Source organism: Panthera leo, chromosome C1 (genome assembly GCF_018350215.1).
Source record: "Panthera leo isolate Ple1 chromosome C1, P.leo_Ple1_pat1.1, whole genome shotgun sequence".
Lineage (NCBI taxonomy): Eukaryota > Metazoa > Chordata > Mammalia > Carnivora > Felidae > Panthera > Panthera leo.
The window spans coordinates 15,876,182-15,887,430 of NC_056686.1; the positions used below are offsets into that span (position 1 = coordinate 15,876,182).

An 11,249-nucleotide genomic window follows, 5' to 3' on the forward strand; every position below is an offset into this window, starting at 1 on the left:
TATTTAAAAAAATTTTTTTAAATGTTTATTTATTCTTGAGAGAGAGACAGAGCATGAGCATAAGCAGGGGAGGGGCAGAGAGAGAGGGGGAGACAGAATCGGAAGCAGGCTCCAGGCTCTGAGCTGTCAGCACAGAACCCAACATGAGACTCGAACTCACAAACTGTGAGATCATGACCTGAGTGGGAAGTCGGATGCTTAACCAAGTGAGCCACCCAGGCACCCCTAAAATAAATAAACTTTAAAAAAGTAAAATAAGGGCTCCTGGGTGTGGCTCAGTTGTTAAGCACCAGACTTCAGCTCAGGCTAAACTCCATTTGGGAGTTCGAGAGTTTGAGTCCCACACTGAGTGAGCTCGAGCCCCACTTTGGGTGAGCTTCTGTCCCACTTCAGGTAAAACACAAGCCCTGCTTCTCTCTCTCAATCAATCAAAAAATAAAATAAAACCACAGTTCGATGTCATGACACATCCATCATAATGGCTAAAATTAAAATGATTATGGTGAGGATATATAGCAAATGAATTCTCTCACAGAGCACTCATGAGAGTAGAATGTGGTATGACCATTTTGGAAAACAGTCTCTGGCATCATCTAGTAAGGTAAATAAACTTCTATGACCCAGCAAGTCCTTTTATCAAAAATGTATACATAAAGGGGCACGTGGGTGGCTCAATGGATTGAAGCTCCAACTTCAGCTCAGGTCATGACCTCACAGTTCATGGGTTTGAGCCCCACATCGAGCTCCCTGCTGTCAGCAAGGAGCCCGCTTTGAATCCTCTGCCCGCCTCTTTCTGCACCTCCCGTGCTCACACACTCTCAATAAATAAATAAATAAAACACACACACACACACACACACACACACACACACACACACACACGAAAAAAAGCGTATGTACGGCACCAAAAGATACATACAAAAGTTTTCACTGCAGATTTGTTCATAACAGCCAAATACTGGAAAAATTCCAAATGACCATTAGCAGCAGAAAGGATAAAGTATATTGTAACACAATGAAATACTGCACATTAAAAATGAACACACTACCATTACCCACAATGTGGACAAATCACACAATGCTGAACAAAAGAAGCCAGACACAAAAAGAACTACAAGGTATAACTAATTATATACAAAGTTCAAAATAGGCAAAACAATCTGTGGTGTCCAAAGTAAGGGCAGTGCTTGGTTACATTTAAGGAGCAGGAAGAGGCTAATGACCAATTAAGAGGCAGCAAAAGAAACATGGGTGTGTTCTGGAATGCTAGTGCCATTTTAATATTGGTGGCAGATACATAGGTATGTTCCCTTTGTGGTAATTCATCCTGTGTAATTTTTAGGATTCGTGTACTTTCCTGTATGTAAAAAAATAAATTTTAATTAAAAAAGAACACTAGAAAAATTCTAAGAGTAATTAAGAAGGATTCACCCTATCAGGTATTTTTTAATTGTTACCCAGTAAGTGGAATGGTGATCCTAAGAGATACAATGAATCAAATCATTAGAACAGGGATGAGAAATAAATCCAAGTATACCCAATAATTTGTCATATAATAAAGGTAGCCTTTTGAACTCGTGGAGGAAAAGACTAGATTACTCAATAAATGGTTTGAAAAAATTGAGTAGCCATTTGGTAAAAAGTAAAATAAAGATGGATCCTTATCTCACTCCCTCAATCAAATGAAACTGAAGAGGACAAAGACTGAATACAAAAAAAAAAAAAAAGACTGAATACATAAAATGAGACCATCAGTACTAAAACAAAACATGGGTGAATATTTCTACAATATTGGAATTGGGAAATCCAGAAGCCATAAAGATAAGCATTGATAATATGATCACATAAAAATATCATGAGTTTGAATGTACCAAAACAGAAACAAAACCCACAAAGTCAAAAAAAAAAAAAATTGGGGGCAAAGTATCTTCAGCAGAAATACTCAAAGAGCTCTTGAAAATCAGTAAGAAAATGATCAACAATCCAGAACACCCATATATAACAAGATGCCCAAAGCCATTAGCAAAAAAAAAAAAAAAAAAAAAAAAAAAAAAAAAAAAAAAAAGGCATATGAAAATAAGATGGTATTTTTCACTAATGACGATGTTTGAAATAAGAATGCCTATTTCCCAGGGTGAAATAGGGTGAATACAGGATGCAGTATTAAATAGTATGAACTTTTACCACCAATCAAAATTTTAAATGGTCATCATGCCCTCTACTCAGCAGTTTCTCAACTTGCAACCTAAGTGAAAACACTCACTCAACCCAGATACATATAGAGGGATGTTTACAGAAGCAGGATCTATACAGCAGCAAAACCCAGAAACCCAAAGGTCCTTCAGGAGGCAAATGGCTAAATTATAACACATCTACCTCTACACAATGAAGTATCACATAGCTATTAAAAAGAGTAAGGTAAGTTTTCTAGATGCACTAATATGGAAAAAGGTACATTATCAAATAAAAATAACTGGCAAAAAGTATGCAGTGGGACATTCCTCCCCTTTTAAAATTTTTTTTTGATTTATTTTTATTTTAGAAAGAGCTAGGGAGGGAAATAAATAAATAAATAAATAAATAAATAAATGGTGAGCTAGAGAGGAAAGGAGGGGAAGAGCAAGGGAGAGACTCTTAAGCAGGTTCTGCCCCCAACACCCAGCACTGAACAAGAGGCAGGGCTAGATCACAAGACCCTGAGATCTTGACCTTATCAGAAACCAAGACTTGGATGCCTAACCAACTGAGCCACCCAGGAGCTGCTCCCTTTTTCTTCTAAAATAACAGTCATGCTGTTTGATTATATTCTGTCTCACCTGTAAAATATATGGCACATGAGGGGTGCCTGGGTGGCTCAGTAGGTTAAGAGTCCGACTCTTGATTTTGGTTCGGGTCAAGATCTCTCAAGATCTCAGGGTTCACATCAGGGCTCTGTGCTGGCAGTGCGGAGCCTGCTTGAGATTCTCTCTCCCTCTCTCTGCCCTTCCCCACTGGGTCTCTCTCTCTCCAAAATAAATAAATAAAAACTTTAAATCCCCAGTGTTTATAGCAGTACTATCAACAATAGCCAAAGTATGGAAAGAGCCCAAATGTCCATCGACAGATAAATGGATAAAGATGTGGTGTATATATGTGGTATACACACACGCATGCACGCACTGGAGCATTGCTCGGCAATCAGAAAGAACGAAATCTTGCCATTTGCAACAACCTGGATAGAACTCTAGTTCCCTCTAGGGTATTATGCTAAGCGAAATTAGTCAGAAAAAGACAAATCTAGGACTTCACTCATATGTGGAATTTAAGATTCAAAACAGATGAACATAAGGGAAGGGAAACAAAAATAAAAACAGGGAGGGGGACAAAACACAAGAGACTCTTAAATATAGAGAACAAACAGAGGGTTGCTGGAGGAAGGATGGGCTAAACGGGCAAAGGGCATTAAGGAAAACACTTGGTGGGATGGGCACTGGGTGTTAGAGGGGATGAATCACTGGAATCTGTTCCTGAAATCATTGGTGCACTATATGCTAACTTGGATGTAAAGTTAAAAATTAATTAACTAAAGGGGCGCCTGGGTGGCGCAGTCGGTTAAGCGTCCGACTTCAGCCAGGTCACGATCTCGCGGTCCGTGGGTTCGAGCCCCGCGTCAGGCTCTGGGCTGATGGCTCGGAGCCTGGAGCCTGTTTCCGATTCTGTGTCTCCCTCTCTCTCTGCCCCTCCCCCGTTCATGCTCTGTCTCTCTCTGTCCCAAAAATAAATAAATAAAAAATGTTGAAAAAAAAAATTAAAAAAAAAAATTAATTAACTAAAAATAAATTTAAAAAGAAAAAAAACTTTAAAAATTTATAAAACATATGGCACATGAAGAAAGGAACTTCACCTTCTGGGGCTTTATCCCAGAGCCTGTCTAGAATACTACACCAAGCTCACATAGTAGATACCAAAAACATCTGTTGAATGAAAGAATGAATATTACCCCAGCAAGGCACAGAACAGGTACTCAATAAGTATTTACCATGTTTAAATATATGTATCATATTTAAAAAATATGCAGAAAGAGAAAAAGAGGATATGTATACAACGTTAATGGTGGGTAGCTATGAGCCTGAAATTAAGGAGGAGCTGAGCTTTCACACAAAAACTGGGTAAGGATTAAGTGTTCTGAGTGTTCAAGGGCTAGACAGCAGAAAGATGCAAAACAATGAACAAGAATAGACAAGGACACGTGTTTCATGGAACACAGACACCTATTTAAACCAACAACTTACAGGGGCACCAGGCTGCTTGGTTGGAGGAACATGTAACTCTTACTCGGAGTTGAGTTTGAGCGCCATGTTGGGTATAGAGATTACTAACAAATAAAACCTTTGTTTTTGGACTAGAGCTATGAGAAGTCATTGAAATGTTTTTGAAACTGGCATGATACTGACCTACTAGAATGCTTTAATTTTGTAACAGTCATCAGTACTGTTTCTCTAAGGAGAACAGAGTGGACACTGTACTTCTATATACACAGCTAGAAGGATAAAACTAGTCCAGACTGAAAATCCATATCAAAATTTTAACTGTTACACACACACACACACACACGCACAAATTAACACACAAGACCTATCAGATCAAAAAGTATGATTAACATTGTGTCAGTGAATGGTGTGAGGAAACGAGACATTCTTACACAGGACTGTAAAGTGGAACCATCATTCTGATGGGCAATTTAGCAATATGGATCACAATGAAAAATCCACAGCTCCCACCCAACCAATTTACTGCAAGGAACTTAACTATCACCCTCATTGTTAGCAAAACCTCTGCTTGTAAGAATTAAGACACAGTATTTTCAGAATTCTGTGGATATAGGATTTACTATAGATTGCTTTCATCTGTGATTGTACTAAGCGGTTTCAGAAATGTAAATAAAAGTCTTGATTCACCTAGTCTTTGAGTAGATCTAAACACTGCTTCAGCTCTGGAATCTCCTCTAACAATCGTGTAAAGTACTTAAAAAAAAAAAAAAAAAAGTATATTGATGGGGCACCCAGGTGGCTCAACTGGTAAAGAAAGCATCCCACTCTATATTTTGGCTCAGGCCGTGATCTCAGGGTTGTGAGCCTAACAGGATGGAGCTTGCTTGTGATTCTCTCTCCCTCTCACTCTGCCCCTGCTCATTTGTTTTCTCTCTTTAAATAAACATTTAAAGAAAGGATATTGATACCATTAGTTTAATCCTTTAAAATATTCTTGCTAAGAGTCTGAAGAAATGCTTAAACAAAAGGAGAAAATGGGAGCACCTGCGTAGCTCAGTTGGTTTAAGTGTTGTACTCTTGATTTCGGCTTAGGTCATGGTCTTGCAGTTTGTGGGTTCGAGCCCCACGTCAGACCCTGTGCTGAGGTGTAGAGCCTACCAGGGATTTTCTCTGTTTCTCTGCTCCTCCCCCAGCTCATGCTCTCTCAAAATAAATGAACTTTAAAGAAGGAAAGAAAAAAAGGAGACACCTAGTGGAAAAGAAACTTGATATTTATATAAAAAATGCTTGGACCTCAGATTATACATGGTCTCAAAAGCACAAGCAGAGAAAAAGAAAGAAAGAAAGAAAGAAAGAAAGAAAGAAAGAAAGAAAGAAAGAGAAAGAAAGATCTGGACTGCATCATTATGGCTTTTGCACTACAAATAACACTAAAAATGTGGAAACCCACAGAAATGAGAAAATTTTTGCCAATATAAGGGATGTGTATCCAATAAAGAACTCTTCCAACTCAATAATAAAAAAATACATAACCCAATTTTAAAATGGGCAAAGGACGTCAATAGACATTTCTCCAAAGATACAGGAATGGCCAAGAAGCACATGAAAAGAGGCTCAACCTTAGTCATCAGGGAAATGCAAATCAAAACTACAGGGATACCATTTATACCTACTAGGATGGCTGTGAAGAAAAAAAAGACAACCAAAAACAAGAGTTAAGGACGTGGAGAAATCTTCATCTAAACCATGAATATGTAAAATCCCACAGCCACTTTGGAAAATAATTTGTCAGCTCCTCAAAATGTTAAACAGAGTTTTATGACCCAGCAATTCCACTCCTACATATATACCCAAGATAAAAGAATACAACTGCACAAAAACCCTACACAAACGTTCTTGGTAGCAGCCAAAAAGTAGAAACCCAAATGTCTGTCAGCTGATGAGCGGATATATAAGCGTGTAGTACATATAAAATGGAATATTATTCAGTAACAAACAAAAAGAAAACTGGCCAACAAACATGGAAAAAGATGCTCAATTCATTAGTCATTACAAAAATGCAAACCAAAAGTACAAGATGCCACTTCAAACACACTAGGATGGCATAAAAACAAACAGAAAGTAGCAAGTGTTGACAAGCATGGAAAGAAATCGAAACCCTCCTGCATTCCTGGTGGGAATGTAAAATGAACGGCACAGCAGCTGTAGAAAACTGTGGCGGTTCCTCAGTGCGTTAAACATAATTACCATGACCCAGCAATTTCACTCCTAGGTATACACTCAAAAGAACTGAAAGCATGTATTCTAACAAAAACCTGTACCCAAATGTTCATAGCAGCACTATTCCTAACAGCCAAAAAGTGGATAGAACAAAAACGTTTATCAAGTTAACTACGCTAGGTGAAGTGACGGATGTGTTAACTACCTTGATCTTGGTAATCATTCCACCATGTTTATCAAATCATCACGTTGTAAACTTCAAATACAGGTTATTCTATTTGTCAATTATTTGTCAATAAAGTCGGGGGGAAATTTTCTAAGGTCATCAACAATATGATATATCCAAACAAAGGAATATTATTCAGCCCACAAAAAGGAATAACGGACTGATATACGCTACAACATGGAAGACACTGGAAAAACATGCTACCTGAAAGCCACACAAAAAAAGGCCACATATCGTCTGATTCCATTTACATGAAATATTTAGAAGAGACACCTACAAGACAGGAAGTTCAGTGGTTGCCAGAAGGTGGCATGAAGGGGAAACGGGAAGTGACTGTTTAAAGGATATGGAGTCTCCTTTTAAGGTAACAGAAAAAAGCTGGGGGCACCTGCCAGGCTCAGTAGGTAGAGCACGTGACTCAATCACTGGGGTTTTGAGTTCAAGCCCCACATTGAGGGTAGAGCCTACTTTAAAAATTAAAATTAAAAAAGGCAGGGGCAGGGGACACGCGGGGGGACTCCTGGGTGGCTCATTCAGTTAAGCCTCCCTTTGATTCAGGAACTAGACAATGGTGATGGTTGTACAACTTAATTGTATACTATTTTTTTTTAATGTTTACTTATTTTTTTTTTTATGTTTACTTATTTTTGAAAGAGAGCACACATGTGGGGAGGTAGTGGGAGGGAAGAGGCAGATAGAGAGGGAAACAGAGGATCGGAAGCCAGCTCTTGGTGACTGCAGAGAGCCCGATGCTGGTCTCAAAATCACAAACTGTGAGATCATGACCTGAGCCGAATGCTTAATCAACTGAGCCACTCAGGGACCCCTGTATACTTTAAAAGAATACATTTTGTTGTCTTTTGCACACTTTTTAAAATGAAATACTGACACATGCTACAACGTGATGACTCCTGAAAACATTACACTAAGTGAAAGGAGTCAGTCACAAAGTCCACATATTTTGTGGTTCTATTCACATGACATGTCCAAGATAGGCAAATTTAGAAGCAGAAAAGTTGATGGGTGGTTGCCTGGAGCTTGGGTGGTGATGTACAGAGGACTGAGTGCCAATCCAATGGCTAAAGGGCTAGGTGGGGAGGTGGGCAAAATGTTCTAAAGTCAAGACTGTGGCCATTGCTAAACAGCCCTGAATATACAAACAGAAACCACTGAATAGTACATTTTAAATAGGTGAATCATACAATATGTGAATTATATCTCGATGCTTTAAAAAAAAAAAAACAAAACACCTGTCTGGATATAAACCTTGCAATTGCAACTTAAAAAGAACTTTTTTAATGTTTTTGAGAGAGAGATAGAGAGCACGAGTGGGGGAGGGGCAGAGAGAGGCAGACACAGAATCAGAAGCAGGCTCCAGGCTCTGAGCTGTCAGCAAAGAGCTGGGTGCAGGGCTTGAACGCAGGAACTTAACGGACTGAGCCACCCAGGCTACCTGCAACTTAAAACTCTTAGGACATTCCCCTTATAAGGATCGCAGTCAATTTCTACTCCCTAATTTGCGTTAAAATCAGAATTCTAACAGTGAAAGAGTGGTGGTTTTTTTTTTTTGTTTTTGTTTTGCTTCTCTAGAATCTAATTATTTTGGGAAACTAACTGAAGCTTAATAAATTCTGTTATACACAGCCTCTGTCATTCCAGGGCTTACTGTTGGAGTCAGATGTCCCCTCCTTGCAAGCCAGATGCCCTAGAACTTGGAATTATTCGTTAGCCTTATGGAAGCTCCCTAACCTGAATCACTTCTCAACCTAGACTTAAATTCCAAAGTGAGACCTTGACTTCCATTCCTTCCGGGTCCCGCCGCTTAAAAACTCCAGAAAGCCTTTACTAAATGCCTGCTGAAGTAAAGCTACTGAGCATGCCCGGTTTGGCCAACTCAATTCAACAACATTCCAGAACAAAAACTATAGTTCCCGCGTTAAAAGGTGGAAAAACAGAAGAGACAGGAACAATGCCTAAGAATTCGAACTAAAAGGAAAGTCAAGATTCAAGGGCTAAGCAGAAGTGAAGGACAGAACTTATACAGCTCAAACTTCGCACTTGGTAAAGTGGTACGGTCGAAACGACCCCCCAAAAAAGAGGGGGAAAAAGCTAAAACAGATGAACGAGAGGGTAGGTCAACTGGGGGTGAAGGTGTCGATGACGTAGACTACCCATACGGTTCTCTAAATCAGCCCTATCCGAAACTAATACTAAGATGACCAAGGCTTAGTGTCACCAGTAATAAAAGATATACTGTGATGAAACTCACTTCCAAGAAGTTCCCTTTCTACAATGGAAAAAGCCGAGCCGTGGCCAAGATACAACAGCCAAAAACGTTTGCTAAGCTCTCAGCTCCTGCCTTCAACCATTTCCACCGCCATCTTCTAGATAAGAACCTAGAACCGTTTCTAAAGGGCTTCCAGCAGCATCACCTCCATGCAAAGCCCGGGAAGGCTGCGTTACTCAGGTCGCCCAGACGGCGTTAAGGAGGAAGCCTCCACCTTGCCCCTCTCCGCGCCTGCTAGATGCACGCAGCTGGCTGCTGTCCTCTTTCCCCCAATATGACCCCCGGCCCGGTTTTCCGAAGTCCGAACCGGGGGCGCAAGGCCCAGTGCGCGGGCCTCACCTGCACACGCCGCGGATGCAAGGCTCCAGCCAGATGCGGTACGCGGTCTCGATGTGCTCCTGCGACACCTCCTCGGGCCGCACCGTCTCCGCCCAGCGCCAGGCCGCCTTCTCCAGCTGCAGCCGCGGGGCCATGGCCTTGGCCCGAAGAGCGCCTCCCGAGCCGAGCCGTCGCTGCTGTTGCTGCTGCCGCTGCCGCCGCCCAAATGGGCTCCGCCACCTGCCAGCAATGGGGACCAGGCGATCCCTCAGCCAGCTGGCCAGTCAATCACCTGTGCGCGCCACTGCCGCCGCGCCCGCCCGCCCGCGCCCGACCCGCACGACTAGCCGCAAAGCGCCGCCGCCGACACCCGACACCCCTCGCGCCCGCAGACGTTGGAGGTATACTCCCCGCCGCGGTGGGCGCATGCGCGTTCCCAGCAGTCTTTGCGCCACCCCGCGCCTCTAGCCCGACGGGTGGAGGAAGGGGAAGCAGCCTGTTCGAGGTAGTGTTGCCACGTCCTCACCGGCGCTGCTGGGGAAGCAGCGTCTGAGCACCTGTCCAGGGTAGCGTCCTGCGAGCCACTACCCTAACAAGCTGGCACCTCGAGGGCAAAAGTCTGCCTATTCTCGCTCTCTGGTACTTCCCCTTAATCTTGAAGGAATCATGCGAGAAGCTACTCAACGCACATCATAGGGCCGCTGGACTGCGGGGTAGGACCTGAAACCAGGTCACCAAAAAAACGACGGTCGGCTCTGTAGAGGATGATTAAACTTGAGCCTGGACCGGTTCCGACTCCTTTCCCGAGCCCTCCTGACGTCACGGGATGTTCTGGGCCTTTCCTCAAGTAGAACTGGACTACATGTCCCGGCATGCATAGCGTGCTGTCACTCACTGGATGCGAGGCATGCTGGGATTTGTAGTCCTCGAGGTGGAGGGGGGCTTCGGGTGAGGTGGGCTTCGGGTGGGGTTTCGCTGGCTGGGGGGGTCTTCAGGCAGCTGGCTGACCCCCTGACCGCTGTCCTCTCTTTTAGAGGAGTTAGTCCTTTTCCGAGGCTCTTCTCTAGCTCCCGGGTTTAAAAACATTTCCTTTTTACAAGTCCTGCCCCAGGATCTAAAGAGTAGCCTTATCATAATGTTTTGCAAACTGTAAAGGGCACTGTTGGAGGGAAGGTTTTGAGGACTTTACATTCGAATGAGAGCCCTCCAGGGGTCTAAGCGCTAATTTCTGACTCAGCAGTTTACCAGCTGGGTAACCTTGGACTTGATGCTTAAAGTGTGCTAGTCATTCATTAGATAAACATTTGCTGAAAGCACGACGAAGATAAGACGTGGTCCCGGCCTTGGGGGGGGGGGGGGTGGGTTGGGGGCGGTGAGGGGAGAGCGGTAGAAACACAAAGATCCCCTTCCCAGCCTTGGAAGGTTTGCAGTACTTGGTAAAAGGCTTACTAGAAGAGGTAATTCCTAAACACATCTTAAAAAATCAGTAGAACTTAGCCAGGATAGAAAAAAGGCACCATTACAGACAAAGGGAACCCTAAGGAGCAAAGGCACAGAAGAGAGAGACTTCTTGGTGTGAGAAAACAAATTCTGAGACCGAGGGAGGTTAGGTTAGAGGTAAGCCTTGAGAGGCAGGCCGACTTTGCCTTTATCCCAGAGATTCCTTGAAATGTTTAAAGCTGGTGAGGCATACATTGGAGATTTGCATTTTGTATAGCTTTTTCAGTTTGAGTCAAGGTCAAAAGTAGAGAAACCTCTTAGAAGACTACTGAAATAATAACAGGCCAGAGATCATGAAGGCCTAAACTGGGGCCATGTAATTGTACCAGGGGTGGGGTATAAAAGCACAGCCCTGGGGCTCCCAAACAGACCAGGTTCAACCACTTGCCACTGACAAAATCCAAAGGCAGAGCATGAGTGGCAGTAGTGGTGGTGAAACGAGAAAGGA

General features: G+C 42.6%; 1 protein-coding gene across 5 annotated transcripts in view; it reads right to left on the reverse strand.

Annotated features, from left to right (window-relative positions):
- USP48 (ubiquitin specific peptidase 48) overlaps positions 1–10,006 on the reverse strand; it is an 89,963-nt gene extending 79,957 nt beyond the window's left edge. For 3 of the 5 annotated variants that reach the window (XM_042948507.1, XM_042948506.1, XM_042948505.1), the window contains exon 1: positions 9,323–9,541. In XM_042948507.1, the coding sequence (XP_042804441.1) occupies positions 9,323–9,456 (134 nt within the window). In that variant the 5' untranslated portion in view covers positions 9,457–9,541. Of the gene's footprint in view, positions 1–9,322; positions 9,649–9,990 lie in introns of those variants that run through there. The other 2 variants (XM_042948509.1, XM_042948508.1) reach the window with 2 other exon arrangements.
- Positions 10,007–11,249: the final 1,243 nt, after the last annotated feature.